This window comes from Dermacentor albipictus, unplaced genomic scaffold (genome assembly GCF_038994185.2).
Source record: "Dermacentor albipictus isolate Rhodes 1998 colony unplaced genomic scaffold, USDA_Dalb.pri_finalv2 scaffold_14, whole genome shotgun sequence".
In the NCBI taxonomy this organism is placed as follows: Eukaryota; Metazoa; Arthropoda; class Arachnida; order Ixodida; family Ixodidae; genus Dermacentor; species Dermacentor albipictus.
Window position 1 is genome coordinate 7,448,119 of NW_027225568.1, and position 27,608 is coordinate 7,475,726.

At 45.5% G+C, this 27,608-nt stretch overlaps 1 protein-coding gene across 1 annotated transcript in view; it reads right to left on the bottom strand.

Moving 5' to 3' along the window:
- The window catches only part of LOC139051799 (nose resistant to fluoxetine protein 6-like), a 76,156-nt gene that overhangs the window by 45,020 nt on the left and 3,528 nt on the right, over positions 1–27,608 (bottom strand). The window contains exons 5-9 of the mRNA XM_070528789.1: positions 27,181–27,226; positions 15,357–15,441; positions 10,075–10,166; positions 8,487–8,666; positions 2,796–2,889 (exon numbers count right to left, since the gene is read on the bottom strand). Coding sequence (XP_070384890.1) covers positions 2,796–2,889; positions 8,487–8,666; positions 10,075–10,166; positions 15,357–15,441; positions 27,181–27,226 — 497 coding nt within the window. The remainder of the gene's footprint in view (positions 1–2,795; positions 2,890–8,486; positions 8,667–10,074; positions 10,167–15,356; positions 15,442–27,180; positions 27,227–27,608) is intronic.

Genomic DNA, 27,608 nt, shown 5'->3' on the forward strand with positions numbered 1-27,608 from the left:
GCTATCCCTTGCTATGGCAGTCAGTGGTTTGCGCTTCGGTTGAACTGCCAATATTTATTTAGCGGGACGTTGCAGGCTATCGAAAGACATAGCAAGTCGGCTTGAAAATACGTGAAAACCACAGATCACAGAAATTTTACGCTTCGCCCAAAAAATGTAAGCTTCACACATGCAGAAACTATTTTGCAATATATTCAAGGTGTGGTACGAGAAGCCTGTGACATACGGCACACCCATTTAACGAGTGTGTCGTATGCCTTTTGTAAATCACGCGTACTTCGTCATAATCATGCATATACACTAAACTAGTTCCTTTGTTATAACGATATTCTTCGGTCTTTCTTTTTCCCCCGTGTTGTTCGCGAGTGGAATAACCTAGATGCATCTGTAACTAACACAGTATCGCAGCCTGATTTTGTTTTGTTGTGGACAACTGAATGGTTTATATGCCAAGACCTTAGACTCGGAAAGTGGTGCGTTTAGTTTCCATGTCAAACAAGCACGTTTGCGCATCGCTTATACGCAAATGTTTTCGGCATGTTTAATACCAAGGGCGTTTTATAGGCCGAATGGTAAGAACATGAAAACATGTAAATGGAAATACATCAAACAGGTTCAATGCACAATTTTACAACACTAATACTATGATTACCAAGAGCAACTCACAGAGCTGGAAATAAAAACATCACTCGACATTGAAAACTGTTTGTGGAATCACTCATGAATAGATTGTCAGATGTACAGGGCATTATATTCAGAAACAAATGCAATTTTTGAACAATATTGTGCACGTAGAGCACGTGAGCTAGTTCTGTGCATGCTTATGCCGGGAAGAAAAGGAGTAGAATGCTTATATGTAGGCATGCACATTAATTTCAGATAATTCTGTACGGTGCGTACAAAAGCGTCAGTCTTGCGATTCTTCGTTTATCCTGAAGCGTAAGAATGTTATTTTCACGCCCATAAGACTTGTTGGTGAATCCGTGGGCTTATAAGATAGAACGGACTGCATTCCTTTGAATCATTTCCAACTTGCATACATTCTTCGCGCCAATAAAGCATCCCGCGTAATACAAGCATACTTCAACTTCGAGAGACTGAATGGTTTATTTGCCAAGAGCTTAGACTCGGAAAGTGGTACTTTTAGTTTCCATGTCAAACAAGCAAGTTTGCGCATCGCTGATATGCAAATGTTTTCGGCATGTTTAATACCAAGGACTTAGAATCATCATCATCAGCCTGGTTACGCCCACTGCAGGGCAAAGGCCTCTCCCATTCTTCTCCAACAACCCCGGTCATGTACTAATTGTGGCCATGCCATCCCTGCAAACTTCTTAATCTCATCCGCCCACCTAACTTTCTGCCACCCCCTGCTACGCTTCCCTTCCCTTGGGATCCAGTCCGTAACCCTTAATGACCATCGGTTATCCTCCCTCCTCATTACATGCCCTGCCCATGCCCATTTCTTTTTCTTGATTTCAACTAAGATGTCATTAACTCGCGTTTGTTCCCTCAGCCAATCTGCTCTTTTCTTATCCCTTAACGTTAAACCTATCATTCTTCTTTCCATAGCTCGTTGCGTTGTCCTCAATTTCAGTAGAACCCTTTTCGTAAGCCTCCAGGTTTCTGCCCCGTAGGTGAGTACTGGTAAGACGCAGCTATTATACACTTTCCTCTTGGGGGATAATGGCAACCTGCTGTTCATGATCTGAGAATGCCTGCCAAACGCACCCCAGCCCATTCTTATTCTTCTGATTATTTCTGTCTCATGATCCGGATTTGCCATCACTACCTGCCCTAAGTAGATGTATTCCCTTACTACTTCCAGTGTCTCGCTGCCTATTGTAAATTAGAATCATATACTTCCTTAATTGACCCGTCACTTACATTGTAAGAATACACGAAATACATGATTTAGTACCTGACCCGTAAGAGCGCAGATTTATTGGAATTTAATGTCATGGACCACTTCGTGCACTGCTCGACGATGCAAGTTAACATGTATTCACAGTGATTTGATCGGTGTGACAAGTTATTGTTTTTTGTGTAAAGAATACAATTTTTGGCAAAGAAATTAGTATCAACATCTAGAAGACGTGCATTAGCTGTATAACAACGGTTTATATGTATTAAGGAAAGAATGGGACTATGGGCACTACCCTGAGGAAAGCCAGATGTTACAGGCCGAGATTGTGATTTGGAACTTCCATAAGCTGGGTATGGTTCTACAAGTAAGATTTAACCCAGTGTGTGTCCGATGTTGAAATCCCAATGTATCATACTTTGGTTGTTAGCTTATTGTGGAAGGCACAGTCAAACACTTTTCTAAAATGAAGTAAAATAAGGTCAAGCTGACTTGAGGCATCTACAGCAAGTGTGATATCATGAATTAGTGTTACAAGCTGTGTGTCAGTAGAGAGTCCCTTATGGAAACCGTGCTGACAATAAAAAAGTTACTGGTTTCAAGGGAATTAATGACAAAATGTGGAATGTTACGCTACATACACTTACACGAAATATAGGTTAATGAAATGGAGTGGTAGATGTTCTATTGTCTAAACCAACTAGGTTATGAACCTCTGTGTGAATTGAAGCTACGTACATCATGCAAAAGTTCAGCTGATTCAACAAGTCGGCCATGTAAGCAGCACTCATTTACGGAATTCTAAGGCTCTCTAAACAAAGCACAATCTTCTCTTGCTACATACCCCCTGCGTTTGTATATATTTTTTCACATTCCAAATCATGGAAGCTGGCAGCATACTTCGCTTAGTACAATCTGCATGGGCACCAACCTTAGAAAGAAGAACGTGTCAACGCTCAAAAACGACGTCGACATGATGCAGAAGATCCAGCTTGAGGTGACATGCAGTACGTTGGCGTACCTAGCTGCAAATGGTTCATTATACCGAGCTCAGTATGCCACATACAACGGCACACACAAAGTAAGTACACTGTAGTATACGCAAAATATTCAGTCTCGTGCAGACACATACAATTTGCATTGATCATTAGCCTATGTAAGGATCCCTGTGCACCATCTTAAAGGGGACCTGAAACTGTTCGCACATATTTTGTAGACGCGTAGGGCACAGCTAAAGTTAATCATTCGCGTCACAATTTGTCCTAAGCGCCTCATACTAAGAGAGCTACTGACGACTACAAGTTAGCGTCCTCCATAGGCATGCATTTTCTCCTCAACTTGTTCACTGAGTGATCAGAGCTAAGCCCCGCCTACACTGGCTCAGCGTCATCATGGCACGTCGTGTCGTCTACATCCGCTTGTATAGAGCGAGCGCACAAAGCTATGGTGGCTAGAACGGGGCAGTGTGACGGGTGGGAGTCGGTTGGCTGCACAAAGGCGCGGTGAAAGTTGAAGATGGTGCTACTTGCATCTGCTGTGCAGCTTTCGCAGCTTTTGAAAGGGGTAGCGCACAGCAGCTGCCACGTGCGTCGTATTCACTTTGGGACGCGTTTGAATTTTTAATGTAAAGCATGATGTAAACATCACGAAGTGTTTGCGGCTCATAGATGCATTATTAAGAAGGGTGACACTTCTTTGGAGAGCAGACAATTGAAAGATGCGCTATTTGCAACACCGGAATGCACAGCAGATGCTTAGCCACGCGATTTAAAAGGAAGAATATCGCACTTGAAGCCCACTCTGGTCGAGTTGGTTTTCACTAATAAGCTTGTATCGTGTTGGCGCAAGTGAACGTGGACAGTAAACGCGAACAACCTGAAACGCCGTCTTTCAACTGTTGTCCTTCCCTCACATGGCGCAAGTGTAGCCAGTCGGCGCGGGGAAAATCGTACATGCAACCAGACAAAGACAACGCTGCGGCTGTGCGCAAGAAACCGGGGAATAGCATCACCATGTCGTTCAGTTCACTATTCGCGTCTGCATGCGCCAGCAACATGCCCTTTAAAAAGCTTTAGCTTTGTAAGAAAGAATTAGGAACATATGTGAGTGTTTTGACGAACCTCAACCTGCACTAAATATTTTCCATAACTGCTTCTGTTGTACAGGTAGACAAGCCGAAACACTTTATTACGTAGTACAGCACTCAACATGCACACATCAGACCGAGCTTTGCAGTAGGCTCTACTTCACTCTCCTTCATTTCAAGTGTTTCTGGCACTCCCTTTGAAGAGCCTTGTCCATGTTCAATGTGAAAAAGTGCAGCCTAGTTAACACCACAAATTGGATCAGTTATGCAGAGAGCTCTTTGCTATGGAGCTCACATCCCATTTGGCAGAGCGTTCTACTGTTCAAGAACTGCAGAAAATCATGCACACTGAAAGCATACAAAGCTTCTCTGTTGAAAAAAGAACAATGTCAATGCATTCCATCAACGCTTTAATGAGAGTGGCTAACTCATATACAGTCTACGATGGGCCTACCCGGTCAAATTTTTGCGTGAACGCGCTGTCTGCATTGCATTTATCTGCTTCTCTGATGACTATATCTCCATTGATCACATGCTGAAAGGTCCTTTCGATGTACTTCAATTCAAAGTGCCATTCACAAAGGACACACTCCGTTGTCAACTCCTCGTTAGCACGTTTGATATTTCGCTACCACAATTCATGACGAGCTGAGTTTTTAGCCGGTCTAAAAATTGAGGCCCTGGCTTTACACGTTCTATACCCGTTTCTGCACCCGGGTACAAAAAATGTTCGTGCTTTCAACGCCCTGACAAACGCCGCGTCATCTAATACATAACACATGAACAGCGCAATATCACGTACTACGCATCTCAAGATAATCACAGTGGCACATGTGCGACGCTTCCCAGCTTGTGCAAACAAGCGCGGTCTACTTGTCTGCACGCTGTGAGGATTGGGATGCCAATCCCACCGTTCGTAACCAGATGTCAAGATTGGAGTCGGGCATGAATTTTATGGTAGCTGGCCCATGCCGTCGTCCAACATATCCACGCTGAGGACGTTGTTGAAGGGAAGGACTGCTTCTCATCGAGAACGAGGAATATATGGGTTTGTTTACAGTATCTGCATAAGGACGTTGCAGTGCATCAGTCTAGCATGACTGAGAGAGAAAGTACACTCAGCAGCCGCAGAACGGCGGTTTATAAACACTCAGTCCTCCCTCGATCCCAAGGTGAGGGAAGCGTTCGACCAGGCATCGTAAACAAGCCGCCTCTCTGCGGGAGGGACACACACACACTTCCGCACAGGTTCACCGCCCCCACAGACGTCAGACGGTCTTCGCAGAGCTCGGGGCTTACGTCAGGATAGGCGCATCATATTCCCTGAGCTGACCCCCGAAGCGCGGCCGCCGGTGCTCCATTGTCTCGCGTCTTGAAAGGCGCGTGGGAAGGGGCCTCCGAAGACGTTCCCTCCGGACCTCCCTTGCTCACGGCCGACCGGGCGGGCGGTGGCGTATCTGCGCCGTGTGAGGGGGAGGCGCGATTAAACTCCTTCAATCATTTAAAAGCACCGTCAGGCTTTGATCCAGCCGACAACGCCTGCGATAGGCTGATCGGTGACATGTGACCTTGCTCCACCCCTTTGCCGCCAGGAAAGTTTCTGCGCGCCGGGCGAAGTGCACGCGTTTCGCCTGTTGTGCTATGCACATCGCTGCGATAATTTCGTTCCGGGAAGGCCGAAATGCCTTGTTGCTGTACGATTGGGTGCCGAAACCGGACGAACGATGGCAAGAAGTTATTTTGCATCGCGCGCGGCAACCAGAACCTAACCAGACGAAAAGTATGGTTACTCAGAATTGCACGGACGGACTTTGAACCGTCGGTAACAGCACGACTACGCGAGGCAAGTAACATACAACGATACAAAGGTACGATAGAAAATATGCACGTGCGTGTTTCGAGCGGTGATAGTATTTCACTCGCGTACATGAATGTTGAGGGCCGAAGTTTGTGAAGATTATTTATTTTAGTTCGCTGTGAGCCCGCTGAATAGATCGGTATGACCTAGGATGCGAAGGACCGAAATGCCTTGTTGCTGTGCGGATGGGTGCCGAGATCAGATGGAGGCCGACAAGGAGTTATTTTTCATCCCGCGCAGCAAACAAAACCTAACCAGAAGGTAATTCTGGTTGCACAGAAATGGACGGAAAGCCTGAACTGTCGGTAACTGCACGACTATGCGAGGAAAGTAACGTAGAGCGATACGAAGGTGCGAGCGAAAGTATACACCTGTGTGTGCAATGCGCAAATCGCAAATCCTGGCGCCGATCGGATAGCGGCAGTCCGATGCGCTGCAGCCACTCCACTCATCAGCTGCCTTGCATAGGGACACGATGTCACAGCTTGACATATTGATAGTCGCTGCGTTTGCATCGCTGCGTTTGCAGCCCACAACGCAACAAGGGTGAATCATGGCGCTCGCGAAAAATCTGAGACCGACCCTGACCGCCGAGCTCTCGTCAACATGGAGCAGGATGTAATACAAGCAGACGACACTTGCTGAGTGTCGGAAGTGCTTAAGTGTAGTGAGAAATTCTTCCCGTGTATTCCCCTTCTGTTACTTTCTTTTTATAGAAGCAAATTAACATTGGAACTATTGCGAACAACATTTGTTCACCATAAAGGTGGAAAAATAATGAATGGCGTGCCCTGGGCAGCCAATCGGATTGCTCGTCCTACAAGCATCATTCGGCCAATCTACGTCAAATGGTTAGGAAAGCTGAAAATTCAGCCGAGCTGTGTGCTGCGATCGGTAGCGATGTACATTTTTAAAACCTTATAATAAATTAGACGATTTACGCGGACCACTTAGATGCGTCAGTTAATGATCAGAAGGACCTACTCTAACGACTCAGTAGGTTTGTGCAATATCGTCAAAATTGTTTAAGGGTCCCTTTAAACCTTCTCGTGGCAAAGCTATATCTTGTGAGAAAAAAAAAATAACCTCAGCTTAAAATTAACGTACCCTCTGCAACATGCGTTCTGGCGCTCTCTAGGTACTAAGCTGGTCCGGCACGTGTGTAACTTGCTGTAGCTTCACTTTCAGTTCGAACAAGATGAAGCGAGGTGCGGGTCGTAAATTAGCGTGCTAGCCTCACAGCCGACGCAGTGACAATGCCAATATCTAGAATAACTATGAAAAATCATGACGATAAGAACAGATGAAACGGATGTTGGGAGACAGTATTCCACAATGCAAGCACATGTCCCTGTCATCAATTGCCGAAAGAACAGACCGCATTCGGTGAACCCTGAGGGTCCCGCCTATCGCAAGCCAAGTACGTCCGACCACTCAGAGTCTCTCCGCGGCAATTTCACTGCAAATAAATAAGTTTTCACCACCAACACCTACTTTAATCTAGGCCGACCTCAACTCTTGGAGGACCACTGAATGTAGAAGTGCCATAAAGAACGATTCCGTGAATCGAAGCTGCAAACATAATGGGCAATTCACTGGAAAAAGAACCAGCATTTTACTGCAGTGTGTGAGCATGTCGACGTAGACAGGCATCTGAATTTTTTCCAAACGACGCTTCGATCTGTATCGACAATCCTTGGCTTTGCCAGCATGGTTTCCGTCACAACGTACATTCCTGACTTTTCATTCAGTATAGAGAAAATTAGCAACGTGTTTTCGTTCGTTTATTTTTTCACCTCATGGTGTGGACCTAAATGTGGTAAGGTGAAAGCCATCTGCCTCGCAGCACAAAAGAAAAGTTTGCTCCATTGTTTCCACCATATAGAGGCCGCGGGTTGATGTAAAGTGTCGGTTGTGCCCAAACCACATCCTTGAATCAAAGCAGACTCTGGACTCTCTTACACACTTTTTCTAAATAAAAAGTATCAACCCGTATCGCAGAATATATTGACACGTGTACTTATATTTATCGGGCGACCACGTTTCGCCGCCTAACAAATCTTATCGCACAGCGCGGGACGCGCCTGTGTGTATCCGAAGTTCCGGGAAAGTTATCGATGATTCTATCCGCTGTCTGTTGTCGCCTAACCTGGTGTTATCTGATTTCATCGCGTGACGCGAATAGTATAGAACTTTGTGGAAGGCACGCGGGTACCTACGATTAGTCTAGAACATTCGATGACTACTGTACAAAAGCGGACGCGCTGGACCCGCTGATCAGATTTTCGACGATCGCCGACCGTGTTCGCCGCTATCGTTGAGCTATAAGTGTAGCCTCTTTTGTGGGCAGAGGTTCGCCCAATAAAAGCTAGTTTTTGCCTTTCACAGTATTTCTACTGTGTTCTTTGACGTCACGACCACGTGACAATGTGGTATGCATTCATACCAGCCTGGATAAGAATGGCTGGCACGCTCGTTACTCGGTGCTTTCAGGGCCGCATTCCCAAACATTTCTAACCCTTTAATTGCTCGTATTAGCAATTCTAACCAATCTTGATGCTGAACACCTACAACCGAAAAGGTTTGTTAATTAGGCCCCAGCTTATCACAGAAAGTTCAACGAATAGCCTCAATATAGAAATAAGCTCTTCATCAAATCATCCAAGATGCGAACTCACAAATTACTGGGTCGAGAGCCATAGAGGAATGTCCCAGCACGATCCACAGGATACTGAAGAAACGTAGGCCATGCACGAAGCGGTACTTGTACGAGTCCGACTTGCGGTCCCGATTCAAAGCAAGCAGGACACGCGTGTTTCTGGGCATCGAAAACGCCGTCAGCAAGATGCGCAGCGTGGCTGGTGTGGATAAACAACAAGAAATGCAGTTTCTGAGCAATAGTTCCTGCTGTGGATGTAAACAACGTGAAAGAAATTTCAGTCTCAATTTTTTGCGATTTGTGTGTGCTGCTCGGTGTCATCACTCTTCTGACTGAGCTCTTTGACTTCCCGGCAGTAGAAAGGCACAAATTCTCTGTATGAAAATAACTTGACCCGTAATCACACACACGAAAAGAAACATTCTTACGCTGAAACTCTTTGGGACAGCAGGTGCCAGCAAATAGTGATATCGGACCCTAACATCAAATTAAATTTTGGTGTTTTACCTGCCAACACCACGATAAGAATATTAGGGACACCGTACTAGGAAACCCTGAAATAATTTTGACCACCTGGGGTTCTACAACGTGCACCCAATGCACGGCACACGGTGGTCTTTGCATTTCGTCCACATCGATATGCAGCCGCCGCGGCCCGGATTTGATACCACGACCCCGGACATAGCAGAGCAACGCCAAAGCCACTATGCCACCACAGTGGATATGTCGGACACAATGTAAGCGAAGGCCAGTAGCAAACAGCACGTATACGAAAGAAAATCTTTGTCTTCATTACACATGGTAACTAGGCATTTTATTTGAAGCTAGGGTGTGTCTGTGTGCTGCGGTAGACCATAAGTGCGGTGAGGCTTAACCGAAGCTTGCAGGGCCCGGATAACTATGGCGTTAATGTAACTGCACCTCATCTGCGCATCAGTTTACTTCGTCTGTGTGTGTGTGTCCGCATGCATGTATGAGCATGCGGATTAATGATTAATGAATAACGATTAATGATTGAACTTGAACAACTATATTTTTTTAAAGAGCAGGAACTCGTGAGAAATGTATGAGTCAGAAGCACACTTGTAGATGGACTTTGGAGCAGTGAAATTTAATTCTTTTTTTATGCAGAACGTGTCTCCGTACTAAGCTTTATCTTTTTCTTGTAGTGTCATCTCATATAGCGCGAAGTGCATGGTCAAGTGGCGAACTTCCAGAAACATTTTTCAGCGCACATCTCCTAATTCCTTTCTCTTCCTCGGAATCAGTCTTGATGAAACAAATGCCAGCAGCCGATCCAACACTCTATGCTTTCCTTAACGAGTGCCGCGGCCCTTTACGATATTTCAAACATGTATTTTATTTATATATGATTTTCTTTATTGTACACTGGATATGAACATATAATTCAAGGTTTTTGCATGCCTGATGTTTATATTTTATTATTATTATTATTCTTTTGTTGTTAGACGCTGGAAGAGCAGTCATCTGAAGTGTCAAGCCGCAAATTTATGTCACGATGCAAGCAATAAATTGAAACAAATCGTGCAATAATGTTATCCGTGCTGCAATACGGTGGTCATTTAAACACATCATGCAAAACTCACTTCGTGGTGCCGGCTTCTCTCCTCTCCGGGAGCAACAGACGTCGATGATGGTGCTCACCACTGTGAAGAATATCACAACTCCCAGAAAGCAGCTGCAATATGAATGAATGCGTCAAGCGCTGCACGTAAGGCCACTCACTGTATAGGCCTGTGGGAGCTGGTGAGTGGCGTGAGGAATATACCTTTCGAGCTCTGAGAGTAAGCCGTACACTCTTTCACGGAATAATTATAGCATACAGGAAACTCGGATGCTTCGATGGGTTCCAGCGGGCTAACACACCTGCGTTAGGCAGTATAGAAGATGTTGTTATCACTGAATCTGGAAAGTCCAATGAGCTCACATTGTAGATGTGCTAATTGAACGCGTGTAAAGGACAAGTGTGCTCTACATCGGTATCCCATTTTTCCGACGTGACAAGGACATTGGCTCAAAGCTCGTTATGCGAAATTTTTTTTGCTTTAGTTAGCACTTTCGTGACCGCGGGAATATCATTAGTTTTTGGGTGGTCAAGGAAATAATTGTTTTTTCCTGCCTCAAAAAATGCTTGATGCTAAAATGTATTGTATCAAATTGTAGAGTAACGCAATTATCTTTCCGCGTGTCTTAATTTCAAACTACACATTAAAACAGTATTAGGAAGTTATTTAGAAAACAGGAAATTGGAACAAGAATGAAAAAGATCGATAGAAACATCCATGCTGCTCTGGGCTAAAGGAAGACAAAAGAATCGAAATCTTGCATGTTTAACACGAGCGCCACATGCAATCATGCTCCATATTGCGCTCCGTACGCACCACATTTCTTTCGATACATGGGAAAACATTGGCCCGAGTGAGCACGATGCCGAGGTCCACTGCCGACCGTCTTACGCGCAGAAAACGCCACTCCCTGGGCGCTCGCCGGCCGTTAATTCTTTTGTGCGGTACCGGCCGAACGACGCTGCCGCCCTGCAGACAAGAACTGCGGCCTTTAGAACACGCCGGATATACTTACGGCGAATTCGGCATATCGCACCGGTTCGCCCCGGTGTGCTCCGGTGCCATTTGCCGAATTCGCCATTAGACCAATGCGCGGCAGCGATGAAGCGGTACAGGAAGCGAAAATCCCGGCGGGTGCCTGTTGACGTTCCGGGGCGGTCTGACGTCGTACGTACTGAATTCTCACGAATCGAAGTCGTCTTCCAAGTCTGCGCTACTACCATGCTCCGGAAGTTCGAGCCCATTTGCATCGGAATACGCCAAAATTCGCCGTTTCCGCGGAACACCGGCGCGCGACGTCGACGCCATCTTGAAAACTACGAGCGCTCGTCACCCCGACTGCGATGGCGCTTTAATAATCTCCGCGCGGTAGAAAACAGAAACATAAAAACAAAACCGATAAAAATAGTTTCGTTTTAACCCATTATAGGTACCGCTAGCTATCCAAAAGCGCTCGAAGAGTCGCAAAATTCGAAACCATCGTTAACATGCTATCGATGGGAATAGGTGCGGTCACGAAAGTATTCGACGCGAAAATTTACTACTATTGTGTTTGTACTGTCCGTCTATTTGCTAATTTGGCCTAATAAATTTGAGACAATGTTCCTGTTCAGCGCGAAGTTCTGGAAATGTTCGTTGGGATGTGTGTGAAGTTTTGACACACAATGACGCACTCTTTGCAAACGGCCTCCAAATGAAAATAACGTCATCGTCATCATCATCATCATCACCAGCAGCAGCAGCCTGTTTTGTGTCCTCTGCAGGACGAAGGCTTCTCCCTGCGTTCTCCAATGACCCCTGTCGTGCGCCAACCGATTCCAACTAGCGCCCGCGAATTTCCCAATTTCGTCGCTCCACCTATCTTTTGCCGTTCTCGACTGCATTTCCTTTCTCTTGGTACCCTTTCTGTAAACCTAATGCTCCAACGGTTATCTAACCGGTGCATAGCATGACCTGCCCAGCTCCATTTCTTTCTCTTGATGTCAATTATAATATCGTCTATACCCGTTTTCTCCCTGATCCAAACCGCTCTCTTTTTGTCTCTTAACGTTATGCCTAGCCATATTCGTTCCGTAGCTCTTTGCGCGGTCCTTAACTTGTGCTCAAGCTTCTTTGTCAGTCTCCAAGTCTCTGCCCCACATGTCAGCACTGGTAAAATGCACTGATTGTACACCTTCTTTTTCAGTGATGATGGTAAGCTTCCAGTCAGGAGCTGACAATGTCTGCCGTATGCGAGCCAACCCGTCTTTATTCTTCTATGAATTTCCTTCTTTTGATCAGCGTTCCCTGTGATTAATTGACCTAGGTAAATGTACTCCTTCACAGACTCTAGAGGCTGACTGGCGATCCTGAACTCTTAATCCTTTGCCCGGCTATTCAACATTATCCTTGTCTTCTGCCTATTAATCTTCAACCCGATCCCTACACTTTCTCTATTTAGGTCCTCAATCATTCGTAGTAACTCGTCTGGATTGTTGCTGAATAGAAGAATGTCATCGTTAAATCGAACGTTTCTGAGGTATTCACCGTCGATCCTTACTCCTAAGCCTTCAAAGTTTAATAGCTCCAATATTTCTTCCAAGCACGCAGTGAACAACATTGGAGAGGTTGTGTCTCATTGTCTAACCCCTTTCTTTATCGGTATCTTCTTGCTTAACTTCGTAGAATTAAGGTAGCTGTAGAACCTCTGTAGATATTTGCCAAGGTATTTACGTAAGCGTTCTGCCGCCTCTATGACTGCTGGTGTCTCTACTGAATCAAACGCCTTTTCGTAATATCTAAAATCCATATAGAGATGCTTATTGTACTCTACGGATTCCTCGATAACCTGAATAATGACATGGGTGTGATCCATTGTAGAGTATCCCTTCCTGAAGCCAGCTTGTTCCCTTGGTTGATTAAGGTTCAGTGTTGCCCTGATTCTATTCGAGATTATTTTAGTAAATATTTTATGTAATACTGGGAGTAAGCTAACGGTCCTATTATTTTTCAATTCTTCAACGTCTCCCTTTTTGTGGATAAGAATATTTGCATTCTTCCAGTTTTCTGGGACCCTTTCAGTCGATAGACACTTCGTATAAAGAGCCGCCAGTTTTCCAAGCATTATGTCTCCTCCATCTTTGATTAAATCGACTGTTATTCCATCTTCACCTGCCGCTCTTCCTCGTTTCGTGTCTTGCAAGGCCTTACTGACCTCGTCACTAGTTATAGGTGGAGTTTCTGTATCCTGTTCATTACCGCTTCTAATGGAGTTATCCTGACCTCTCTGGGTATTGTACATGTCAGTATGGAATTCTTCCGCTTCTTTTACTATATAACATCGAGATTGCTGATGATATTCCACTGCTTATCTTTCAGTGCATACATCTTGGTTTGTCCTATGCCAAGTTTATTTCTCACGGATTTCAGGCAGCGTCAATTTTTACGGCTTCTTCACTCTTTCTCACGTTAGAGTTTCGAATATCACTTCTTTTCGCCTTTTTGATCAGTTTTGACAGTTCCGCCAGTTCTATCTTATCTCTTGAGTTGGACACTTTCATTCTTTGTCGTTTCTTTATTAGGTAGTTTGTTACTAGGGAGAGCTTGCCTTCTGGTTGCCTTGGTGCCTCGCCTCCCACTTCCATTGCTGCATCTGAAGCCAGCCTTGTTAGGGTTTCATTCATTAGCTATGTGTCATCATCATTTCTCTGTTCTAAGGCAGCTAATTTTTTTGTAAGTACCAGCCTGAATTTATCTGCTTTTACCCTTATTGCCTCTAGGTTGATCTATTTCTTCTTGACCAATTTTACTCTTTCTCTCTTTAAACTTAGGTGAATACCAGCGCTCACTAACCTATGATCACTGCTCTTTACTCTACCTATAGCTTCTACATCCTGCACTATGCTGGCATCAGCAGAATGTATGAAATCAATTTCATTTCGTGTTTAACCATTAGGGCTTTTCCAGGTCCACTTTCTGTCGCTACGCCTCCTGAAACAGTCGTGTTCATTTTTCGAAGCTTATTCCTTTCTGCGAATTCTATCATCTCTCCTCAGGCGTTCCTAGAATCGACGCCGTGATCGCCTATCGCTTCTTCACCAGCGTGCTTTTCCCTCACTTTTGAACTGAAGTCGCCCATTACTACTGTTTACTGAGTTTGCAGTTTTTTCATCGCTAATTCAACGTCATCGTAAAACTGATCTACTTTATCATCATCGTGACTGAATGTTGTAGCGTAGGCTTGTGATACCTTTAATCTATACCTCCTATTAGGTTAATTACGACTACAGCTACCCTCTCATTATTGCTGCAGAATTCATCAATGTTTCCGGCTATGTCCTTAAGGATTAGGAATCCCAGCCCGTATTGCTTCTTATCTATGAGACCTCCATAGCAGAGGAGATGTCCGTTATTCAGCAATGTACAAGCCTCAGCAATTCTTCTAATCTCCCTAAGGCGGATGATATCCCAAACAATATATCTGATAGTTCCTCAAAGAGTTCTGCTAAGGCAGCCTCACTCGAGAGGGTTCGAGTGTTAAACGTTGCAAGGGTCAGTTCCCATTGGCGGCCTGTCCGGACCCAGAGATTCTCAGCACCCTGTGCTGCGTTACAGGTCTGACCACCGCCTTGGTCAGGTGCTCCGCAGCTGCTGGGGACTGAGGGCCATTGGGTAATTGAGTGAGTATGCCGTCCATATCAATTAGAGCAATATGGCAGGCCTGTTTCGCTATTCTGCTGCATTCGGTTCGTTATATCATCATTAAATGCAGAATGTCGTGCTTCTTCAGCGGCTTGTCCTTACTAAAGAATGACACAGCTGCCTCGCCTGTGGAAACGATGAATGCACTTTTCACGGAATCAAATGAAATTCAGTAGCTCGTTCGAGTTATTATACCTACATTTCTTTTGTGTATTGAGTACACCTACCATACGTTAAGTAATCTGTGTTCATCTGGATTGCCCAATATTCATTTATGATCCACAAGGAAGCAGCGTTTTCCCAACACGCAACGCGACTTGTAGGCATGGCATGATCAGCGAGGGCCGACCGATGTGTGCAGTGAAGGCGCATGCGGGCTTCAGTGGTTGTACTCGCATAAGTGAAAGCTTGACAACCTGTTAGGAACTCATTCGGCAGATAGACTCGGGAAAAAGCTGCACACTGCAAAGATTGCACTTCTGTTCACTTCAAGAGGCAGTGCAATTTTTGTTTCCGTGTGTGTGGCAGTTTCTCCGTGAGAGGAATTTCTTGCATAAGTTTTGAACTATGACACTTTGATGCACCTATTCGACATCACAACATAAAATTCTGCTATGACTTACATAAACACCAGCTGGACCTGGGTGACTTCTTTCGGCTCGTTGGTCGTGCAGTCGCTCACAATAGCCTTGGCTACTCCTTCAGTGACTGCAAGAGTGGACAGGGTTTCTTTAATGCGAGAGCACCAAATGGCACATTAAGCGAATAAGTCCGTGTCTGTTGTCTGGAGCAGTGAAAGGCCGTCTAAATTCCCGTTAGCTGCGACGCCACATCCCGAGCGAGCCTCGACAGAGCAGACCGCGGGAAAGGAAACACCTGCGGTCGCGATAGCGTGCAGGTGCTGCGTTAGAGAAGAGGGAATCGCCGCGACGCCACGTCACTCTCTCTCTCGCAAGCTTTAATTACTACCGCGTTCCTTGCCGGCGCAAGTTCTCGCTTGCGTTCGAACTAGGACTCGGTAATCGCTATAAAGAAATAAACGTTAAACAAACTAAAGCAACGTTAGCTGTAGTAAGTGTCGAATCTTGGACCGAACACACGGAATTGGGGTCTTACGAACTGGGCTACGCTTTTTTTCTTGTTTATTGCAGTGGTACAATAATCAACCACGTAATGCCAAACACACATGTTGCAGTTGTTTCATATGTGACAAACATTCCATGCGGGGCACCCAATCAGGTACACGCTTTTGCGCTTTTTCTATTTCCATAAATGAAATGAGAGGCTAGCGGAAGTACTCTATAGCGGGACGAGCATCAACATCTGCATGGCGAACAGCCCTGCGTGACGCCCAAATGCTGTGCAAAGTCAATAACACCACAATATCCTAAGGAAAACCATCCTTGTTGTCAACCGTTAGGTACCTTATTCCCGGTGCCTCCAAAAGGAAATACTTCATTAAAGGGAAGCTGAAACACTTTTTCGAAAATACATGAGTTCCCTGCGGCATTCTGCAGTTCTTAGACCATTGAACACGAATATCTAGTTTAAACAGGGCTGAAACAAACGCAAGCGGCTGTTTTTTGCAAGACAACGCGCGCCAGCGGCTCTAGGCATCGCGCGAACGCCGCTGTTGCCCGTGATTGGTCGAGATGGCTGTGACGTCGTTCACGGGGATCACCGGTCGCCGCCGCCGTTTCAGAGCGTAGCACGCCGTTCTGGTCTGGCTTCACAGATGAGTTGTAAGCATTATGGAACGTTCTCGCGGTCTCGGACAGCTTGTATTTTCGCCTTATGCTATGTTCAGACTACGTTCGTAAGGCGCCGATTTTTCGTAATATACGTAAGCGGAAGCGCAACAAGCGTATGCGTCTAGTTCAGACTGCGAACGTAAAGGTACCAACGTGCGCAATTCTCGCAAAAATCGTGGGTGAGAGTGTTAAAGGGTCGGCAACATTTACGACTGTTATGTTACGACCGCTGCGACACAGCCAATGACCGATAAGCTTTCGGCTTTCAACAACCGGTGACGACACTTCCGTCCTCCCGTCTGCAGACAGCTCCGGGCGCGGGAAGTGCCATTCCGCCATTCCGTGCGCACGATTGGCTGTGTTCGTGAAAATTTTTGCAGTGCGCCTTGCGAGACTGTTTTCAGTTCATCTGGTTTATCCGCCGAGGAAATCGATGGCCGCAGATGCGTGCTCAGAACTTCGATGAGTGGTCTCATTAGGTTTTCAAGGAAGCGGAACTGCTGAGGCGATATGCGCATGATGTTATGAAACATCGCAGCGTCACCAACTCGGAGCTTGGCGAAAAGGTTGTGAAAATCGCCGTCCACGGCCCTGTCGAAAAATACTTGCCGCACCCAAACCCTTCTGCGTCGCCTTCGTCGTCTTTGGGCGATTGAATACATGACTATAAGTTTGTTTTGAGCGTGAATTTCTTCGATCTCGGCCAGCGCTCGCATGTTGGCAGGAGCCATATTGGACCGCTGGTGACGTCGATTCTGCAGCTCCAAATTTGATTGGCCTGTTGTAAAAGCCGTAATTTAAGCAGCAGTAAATGTGAACAAAGGTGCCGGCTTAACTGCCGTAACGTTTTTTACAGCCGTTACGTTCGATACGCCAAAAGAGCTGTTACGCGCGTTACGACCGTAGTGTGAACATAGCATTACATGTTCGAACCGACAGCCGTTACAGAAAACTATGGCAGCAACGACGATGTTGAGTGTGCCAAAGAGAGAAGTGGTTCTTGTGGGGAAGGAGAAAAGGCTAGCGCTATTTGCTGCAATCCATGCGGGAGCACGGCTCAGCACCAGCAGGGTGGAGGGGATGGGGTTAAAAGAGAGAGAGAGAGTAGGAGGTGGAAAGGTAGAGGGTCGTAGCGATGGAAGCGAAGTAGTGGCCGATCAGGAAGCCCGAGGTGGTGGGATGGCCAACAGCGAGAACGATATGTGCACCTTCTCGCGCATTTGAAATATTAGCTGGTACATATGTTTTTTTTTTCATGTAGCTGCACGTTGCAATTATAGGAGACAAAACGCGCTAAAGTGTCACTGGGAACTTGCTGCTGAAGGAATGCCGAAGCACTAACTTCTCATTAGATCGTAAAGACCGGTGCAATTCCGCGATGTCAAGCACCTTGCCGCTGCTTGTCTAAAGTTCGGTGGTTTTTTGCGTGTTGATACGCGATCGCGAACATAAGTACCGCGTTTCAAAGCGCGCCCATACAGTGCTGCGAGGTACAGTCATGAAAGTTGCTCATCATACACATCCAGATCGAGATGGCCAGAGGCATTATATGTGCAATATTCAGACTATGGTTCGACGACTTTTCTATTGTGGCTCGATCAAGAATCGGTATGCATGCTGCATGCTATTGTTGACATACAGATATTAGGCAGTTTTAGCACCGCCGTGTGATAAACACGGTAACGTTACCGTAACTGCAACCGTACCTCAAATGTCGCTAGGCAAGCCTAGCAACGCTAGCAACAACGCGTTTACGCATTGGTCGTAAGGCTATCCGGCTACGCTAAAACTGCGTTAACAGACGTTCACGGCTGCAAATGTTCGCATTTCTAGAGTGAATCAATGTGGGCACCGGAACACCGGAATTGGAATACCGATTACCTGCATCGTTGTCAAGCTCCGATGATAGTCACTGTCGCGGAAATGGTCCGAGCACAGCACAGTTGATTTCTTCGGCACGAAATTCTCTCTCCTCACCACACGGACCCACTGCGCTGCAAGCTTCTTGTCCTTTGGGAACATGTGACACACAACATCATCTCACCTGCGTGTGTTCGCACAGCCGAATGCTGCACAGAACGAGGGCATGTTGTGTGCCCTTGGCTGTAGGCACTCACGCAGCACTGAAATGAAGCACAGTTCACGAAAGTCGCAAAAGAAAGCAAACGTCAGCGGCGGCAGATCTCTCGTAGCGTCGTTTAGCAAAGCGCAGGACGGGAAGAAACACGCCAGCACATGCCAGCACGCCGGTCCGCCGGCATGCTCCCCGGGATTGACGTCACTCTCGCGGGTTCTCTCCTCCGGCTGCCTCCTCACCCGGCACTCCGGGAAGCGACGGGGGCGTGTCCGCGGGGGTTGGATTTAGAAAGAAATTTCCGCCCCTTATAATAACAAAGCGAAAAAAAATGAGTACCGTAAATTATTAGGTCTGTTCTTCCCAACCCTAGCAATTCATGAAATTGAAAACCGTTTCAGCTTCCCTTTAAGGTCCTTTGCAGGAAATCCCGGAAGAACACGTCATGTCAGCATTCCAGTGACATGTTCAATCGTTTCTGGTTTGTGGCACAATGTAACAGTGGTCATACGCAGAACGAAGAAGCCCTTTTCAGAAAGCCATGTCTTAACTGGCAAAACGCCTGCATTTAGGTTAAAGAAAGTTTTCACCCCCCGGACGCACAGCCATGCTTTTTACACGTTTCAGCACTTTTCGCCAAGTTCCTCAAGAGAATTGAGATCGGTGCAATGAAATTAGGAGAAAAAGATTATAAATACTTATACAATTTTGGGGGGGATACGGTGCTTAAAATTTCAAAAGAAAATCGTGCCTTCAGGAAGCGACACGACTCAACAGCTTCTTTGAGGTAACCCTTTAGTCGACCTTCCATTTTACTGGAAGAGATGACAAACTGAGGCGAAGCATTGGCCAGTCATACTTGGCAAACTGTGCGCAAGAAAGGATCCTGTACATCCCGAAGGTATAAAAAACGATCTACGAGCTGTCTCACAAATAAATGCGATAAACTCAAGGCCCCCTGGCATACACGCCGAAAAAGGTTTGTCCGACTTTTTCGTTCCCATGTTGATCCCCGTATAAACACGGCAAAAACCCGATGAAATCTTTGCACATTCGTTAGAGAATAGTGGAGCACTCACAACACGTACCATAATTTACTAATGAAAAAGAAATTGCGAACTGTAGCACGAGCAGAAATATACAAATCTTTGCCCTTCCATTTTTATGTTTTTTCTCGGTTTTCGTCTGTCTGTCTCCGCCAGTAAGGATCGCTGTGGAGCCCCCCCCCCCCCCCCCCGAAACTTTTTCGTGCTGTGAATGTCATCATCATCGTCATCAGCCTAGTTAAGCCCACTGCAGGGCAAAGGCCCCGCCCATACTTCTCCAACTACCCCGGTCATGTACTAATTGTGGCCATGTTGTCCCTGCAAACGTCTTAATGTCATCCGCCCACCTTCTTGCCGCCCCCTGCTACGCTTCCCTTCGCTTGGAATCCAGTCCGTAACCCTTAGTGATCATCGGTTATCTTTCCTCCTCATTACATGTCCGGCCCATGCCCATTTCTTTTTCTTGATTTCAACTAAGATGTCATTTACCCGCGTTTGTTGCCTCACCCAATCTGCTCTTTTCTTATCCCTTAACGTTACACCCATCATTCTTCTTTCCATAGCTCTTTGCGTCATCCTCAATTTTCATAACCATTCAGAACCATTTCATAAGCCTCCAGGTTTCTGCCCCGTAGGTGAGTACTGGTAAGACACAGCTATATACACATATCTCTTGAGGGGTAATGGCAACCTGCTGTTCATGATTTGAGAATGCCTGCCAAACGCCCCCCAACCCATTCTTTTTCTTCTGGTTATTTCAGTCTCATGATCCGGATCCGTGGTCACTACCTGCCCTAAGTAGATGTATTCCCTTACCACTTCCAGTGCCTAGCTACCTATCGTAAACTGCTGTTCTCTTCCGAGACTGTTAAGCAATACTTTAGTTTTCTGCAGATTAATTTTTAGACCCACCCTTCTGCTTTGCCTCTCCAGGTCAGTGAGCATGCATTGCAATTGGTCTCCTGAGTTACTAAGCAATGCAATATCATCAGCGAATCGCAAGTTGCTAAGGTATTCTCCATCAACTTTTATCCCCAATTCTTCCCACTCCAGGTCTCTAAATACCTCCTGTAAACATGCTGTGAATAGCATTGTAGAGATCGTATCTCCCTGTCTGACGCCTTTTTTATTGGGATTTTGTTGCTTTCTTTGTGGAGGACTACGGTTGCTGTGGAGCCGCTATAGATATCTTCCAGTATTTTTACATATGGCTCATCTGCACCCTGATTGCGTAATGCCTCCATGACTGCTGAGGTTTCGACTGAATCAAACGCTTTCTCGTAGTCAATGAAAGCTATATATAAGGGTTGGTTATATTCTGCACATTTCTCTATCACTTGATTGATAGTGGGAATATGGTCTATTGTTGAGTAGCCTTTACGGAATCCTGCCTGGTCCTTTGGTTGACAGAAGTCTAAGGTGTTCCTGATTCTGTTTGCGATTACCTTAGTAAATACTTTGCAGGCAACGGACAGTAATCTAATCGGTCTAAAATTTTCCAAGTCTTTGGCGTCCCCTTTCTTATGGATCAGGATTATGTTATCGTTCTTCCAAGATTCCGGTAGGCTCGAGGTTATGAGGCATTGCGTATAAAGGGTGGCCAGTTTCTCTAGAACAATCTGACCACCATCGTTCAACAAATCTGTTGTTACCTGATCCTCCCCAGCTGCCTTCCCCCTTTCCAAAGCTCCTCAGGCTTTCTTTACTTCTTCTGGCGTTACCTGTTGGATTTTGAATTCCTCTAGGCTATTCTCTCTTCTACTATCATCGTGGGTGCCACTGGCACTGTATAAATCTCTATAGAACTCCTCAGTCACTTGAACTATCTCATCCATATTAGCAACGATATTGCCGGCTTTGTCTCTTAACGCACACATCTGATTCTTGCCTATTCCTAGTTTCTTCTTCACTGTTTTTAGGCTTCCTCCGTTCCTGAGAGCCTGTTCAGTTTTATCCATATTATAGTTCCTGATGTCCGCTGTCTTAGGCTTGTTGATTAACTTAGAAAGTTCTGCCAGTTCTATTCTAGCTGTAGGGCTAGAGGCTTTCATACATTGGCGTTTCTTGATGAGATCTTTCGTCTCCTGCGATAGCTTACTGGTTTCCTGTCTAACGGCGTTACCACCGACTTCTATTCCGCACTCCTTAATGATGCCCATGAGATTGTCGTTCATTGCTTCAACACTAAGGCCCTCTTCCTGAGTTAAAGCCGAATACCCGTTTTGTAGCTTGATCTCGAATTCCTCTAGTTTCCCTCTTACCGCTAACTCATTGATTGGCTTCTTGTGTATCAGTTTCTTCCGTTCCCTCCTCAAGTCTAGGCTAATTCGAGTTCTTACCATCCTATGGTCACTGCAGCGTACCTTGCCGAGCACGTCTACATCTTGTATGATGCCAGGGTTCGCGCAGAGTATGAAGTCGATTTCATTTCTAGTCTCACCATTCGGGCTCCTCCATGTCCACTTTCGACTAACCCGCTTGCGGAAAAAGGTATTCATTATCCGCATATTATTCTGTTCTGCAAACTCTACTATTAAATCTCCTCTGCTATTCCTAGAGCCTATGCCATATTCCCCTACGGACTTGTCTCCAGCCTGCTTCTTGCCTACCCTGGCATTGAAGTCGTCCATCAATATAGTGTATTTTGTTTTGACTTTACCCATCGCCGATTCCACGTCTTCATAAAAGCTTTCGACTTCCTGGTCATCATGACTGCATGTAGGGGCATAGACGTGTACCACCTTCAATTTGTACCTCTTATTAAGTTTCACAACAAGAACTGCCACCCTGTCGTTAATGCTATAGAATTCCTGTATGTTACTAGCCATTTTCTTATTAATCAGGAATCCGACTCCTACTTCTCGTCTCTCCGCTAAGCCCCGGTAGCACAGTACGTGCCCGCTTTTTACCACTGTATATGCTTCTTCTGTCCTCCTAACCTCACTGAGCCCTATTATATCCCATTTCCTACCCTCTAATTCCTCCAATAACACTGCTAGACTCGCCTCACTAGATAACGTTCTAACGTTAAACGTTGCCAGGTTCAGATTCCAATGGCGGCCTGTCCGTCAATGTACCGCCGACCAAAGCAAGCCCCGGTGCCGGAAATCGTTCAGGATTTTGTCTAGAATGTCTTTTTCATGCTCGAAAAGACATTTCACCGCGAAATTTGCAAACTCCGGCTGGATTTCGTGGCAACGCCCAGGCAGCGGGAGTCACATAACACAAGCAGCCCCATCCGAACACAAAGGTTCAATGGCGTTTTGATGACAAACGAGCTCACCGCGGCATCTCGCGGAGGCCGCGGAATCTACGGAGCGCATAGATATATATTCCGAAACTTTATGGGTATAAATCTCATAAACTTTAGATGTGAAAGGTGCATTCACATTTCCAGAGTAGTGCTTTAGATTTTCAATTCCAGAACCTTGTGGGTGTAATGGCGTTAAAAACATTTGACGCCAAAGGTGCATTGCCTTTTCTAAAGTCAATTGCATTGGAACATACAACGCGACAAGCCAAATCAGCACACTAATAAACAAGTTGACTAGGCGCGCAGCGAGGTCCGATGAGACGAACCGTTGTGGTGGTTCATTCGTGCCGTCATGTCACATAAAAATATCAATTTTTTTTTCACCTATACGCCAAAGCATCCAGGTTAACACACTAAAGCCAGCCAAGGTAACTGCGTTCTTATTTCTTTTTCCCCCTTTGACTCTTATTCGCGAGAACACATTGAGCGTCTTCAATTTTTCGGTCGCGCTGCCCTACCCGCGGGCTGCCAGAGGCAGCCAGAGCGCATACGTTTATCTCGTGTTGCCCTGACCACCGCGCGGCGCACTTCGGTGCGTGTTCGGTCTGCTCTGGCCAAGTGGATTTTCGCCTGGCAGAGTTTTAGACGCTTTCTGGCTAGCAGACGAAAAACAGAAACAGTGGTCGCTCGCCGCCATCACTGTGGGGAGTCAACGGATTGCACCGCGTTCGCTTGAGGACAACCTCTCCGGAAAGTCTTGGCTCGCCGGTGTACGATACCGAGCAGTATGCGTATGGTTTTCTGTCGACGAAGCGTCTCAAATTTTTTTCGGTATTCCTTCGGTAGCCACATTAGGTGCGCGAAGAAGGCATTCAATTGGGGCCAACATATATTCCTTGGGTTTTTTTAATTTCGGTGCCCCGCCCCACTAAAGGAAAAAAATACATTGTTGCGGCGCAGCGAATTGTTGCACGGTGAAAGTTCGATTTTGTTACTTCTTCCTTTGCGGAAAGAAATGGGCCACGGGACGCTTCAGTTGCCGGATACTGATTACATTATTGCGATAGCAATTATATGGACACTCCAAGCGCATTCCTGCTGTCACCGTCGCCCTCATGTTTCGTATAAAGTCCAAGGGCGATAACATCGTTACCGAGCGCCGCATGCTGTATGTGCGAGTGAAAGCGTACGTGAAGGGGGGGGGGGGGGGGCTGGAATGGGTGAGACAACGATGGTGACTCAGTTTTGTGTGCGCAAAGGAGAAAAGTGGAGAACAAGCTAGTCATGTTCCGTCGCGTGCGATACATCGGGGGGAGTGAATGGAATGGGGGCGGTTTCTAGGATTCTGTGAATCTGTGATTGCGCAACATGTTTATTTGCTTCGTTTGACGCATTATACACCGTGACTTTTTCTTAGTACGTACATTTATTGCAAACTTATGCGTGTATTTAAACTTCTTGTTGGGAGATTTCGTGTATACGTGCAGTGAACTTTGTTTCCAGTGGCACTTTTTTGCCCTTTATCAAGCTCTATCTTCGCATTTGTATATCTCATTGCATCTTCACATTTCTAATGTACGAGGGCTAGTCAAATGAAAGTGAGCCTACCCACCCCACGCAATAATGGTTCGGTTCATTATCTGCGAGGTATATGCGTAGAAGAGAGGGATGTCTCATTTACAAAAGTGACACGCAGGTGTGAGGATAAAGGTTCTGTAATGCTCTCATACATTCGGTTGAACATGGTTGCGTGACATATTGGAAACTCCAAAAGTTGAACAGCGTGGTGCCGTGAAGTTTTTGACTGCTGAAGGTATTCCGTAAAAAGAAATTAGTCGCCGTATGGCTGCCATGTACGTTGAACATCGTATTTCACTGGCCACTGTGAAGCGTCGGAGAGAGTGGTTCAAAGCAAGACGTAAAAGATGCAAAGACGATCCAAGACGGGACTAAAGCCATCGTGAAATCACCCTTGACAAAATTGCAAAAGCTGATGATATGATGACACAAGAACGGAGGATAAGCATCGATGAAGTGGCAGAGCGTCCGCACATCAGTCACAATTCGGTTCCCGCCATAATTCATGAACGTCTTTGTCATCGGCTTTTGTGTGTGCAATGGACGCCCAATATTATGAACCACCGCCAGAAGACGGAGAAGTTTGGCGCTGCCTTGAATAATCTGATCCGGTATCACAATAACGGTGACGACTTTTTGTCTGCAATTGTGATTGGGGACGAACCATGGTGCCACTACTACGAGGCTGAAACACGACGGCAAGGCTTACAGTGGAAACATTCAAATTCACCACGCCCAAAGAACGCAAAGGCCATCATTTCTGCCGGAAAGGTGTTGTTGAATTTTTTTTTCGATCGTCATGGACCATTACGGATAGAATTCGCTAAGTCTTGAGAGACTATCAATTGTTTTCGATACTGTGAAACGCCGGAACGGCTGTGTGTTGCAATCAAGAAAAAACGATGTGGGAAATTTACGAATGGGGTCATCTTGTTCCACGACAATTCCCGTCCCCACATCGCTGATGAATTTAATGCAAAACTGGCAACGTTCAAGTGGGAAACACTGCAACATCCGCTACACAGCCCAGCTGTCGCCTTGCGACATCCACATTTTGGGCAACCGAAAAAAAAAACAGCTCAAAGGAACCCCATTCGTGTCGGACGATGACGTGAAAGAGTCAGTTGCAGACTTTTTGAAGCAGCAGCCCAAGGAATTTTATGAGACCGGAATCACGCGACTCCTTAGTCAATGGGACAAATGTCTAAATGCTCATGGAGACTACTTTTAAATAAAGGACCCCGTTTGTCATATATTCGATCTGGCTCACTTTCATTTGACTCGCCTTCGTATATTTTGCAGAACTCCTGCTTTTTAGACGTGCTCTCTGTTGCGACTATAATTTCGGTGTAATCACTCACGATACACGACCGGTGACAACTGCTCCTGCGTAATACATTGGATGAAAGCCAGCGTCGTTGATATTTTGCACTGGCCGTTGCATACGTACATGAATGTAAACACGGTTCTTGAGTGACAAAGTTTCATTAACATATTTGTCCTCAACTTGTTCATTTCATGGCCTTTACATTTTTCATATCAGCGGCATGCACTGCTTTGCTGGTTTCGAACTGATATAGTTCTAAAGTTCGTGTGATATTTTCTTACCTTATTAAATAGACAGAAAACATGGAAGCATTGATATCAGTTATTCTGAACACAATTTTCGGCACATACGAGTACATTCTTTTATGAAGAATGATATATTTTACTTGTTTTTACGGTGCGTAGCGTTCAAGAATTCGTTTGCAGCATTTTTGGCAATGGCAATGCATTTGTTATTTATGTATTTGATTCCTCGCCAAATTGTTGAAGAGGAATCTTTAGCTCGGCCCCACTCCGACGCGGCCTATTTCAATACATGTAAAACGCAGAAACGTTTTTCTGAGATAACCTCTGGATCGCTTTTAATGAAACTTGTTGCATTTGAGACAGAAAGTTAAATTGTAGTGTCTGTTGGAAGCGAAATTTCGATTGAGGACCTGAATTTTGTTTGAAACATTTCGAAAAATTTGAAAGTTCGAAAAAAATAGGAGCACGACGTTTGCAAACAGCTCTGCATCAAGAACTGATATCGCGGTTCTGTCAACGGCATCTATTATAACAGTCAAAGCGGACAAATTTGGTATGTCAATTTGTATCTTACGCGAATTGGTTACGTTGTGTACAAAGGTTCTGCAAAAGCCGCGTTTCCATAATACTAAATTTTTTAGATTCATGTGTAACATACCAATTGTGTCCGCTGTAGATGTGCTATTAGATGAAGTTCACAGAATTGTGATATGTTTTTTCATTGTTGAGTTACAGAGTTCTAAACTAGATAGCTTCATTTCTAAAAATTTGCTAGTTTGGCCAATTTTTAATAAAATATTTACGACCTACATGAAACATTCGAAACCAGCAGTCACTAGAATTCCCTCCCCCCCCCCCCAATTTTTTCTTTTATATGCAACAAACTTCGTCAAATTTGGTGCAGTGGTAGCCGAGAAAAACTAATCCACTGCACTTCCGCTTACCTCACAAAAGTGTTTTAGAACGGTGTTAACCTCGGCAATACTTTCGAGATTTGAACAAAAAACAGCTATATCGTATTCATAGGCCAGAACGCGTGCGTCACATGCATGAACCTTGAAGCCACTAGTTGTACTGCGGTTTGTAATAAGGCAAAAGCTGATGATGATGAAAAACAGGCTGATGATGATGATGGTGATGATGGTGATTGGCCTGAGTGGAGACCACCCTCACCCTTGCTATCAGACCCAGTCGGTGTAGAGTGGGGAGGGGGGCTGGACTGAAATGGAAAAAAGCGAAATGTTTGAGGTTTGAGGTTTATTTATTGATTTCTTTCTGTACATCAACAGAAATCGAAGCAAAAGCAAAAGGCTATGCAGCCTGACAGAGGCTTTTGATGCTGTATACCCGCCCCGTGGCAATTTTACTCCATCGTCATGGTTCATTAGAACCGTGCGTGCGTGGTTAGGGATTCTGGGTCCGGTGTCAACAAATCAAGAGCCGAATGGACAATGCTAATCACACGCAACAGTTCGGGATTTGCCAGAAGGCTGGCAGGTTTTGTAACAGTGCGGATACGGAATTTCGTGAGCGATAACTTCGTTTATTCGACGCGTGGTTCGTTCATGTGGATTCCCGTTTGCGGGCTAAGTTAAGCCAAG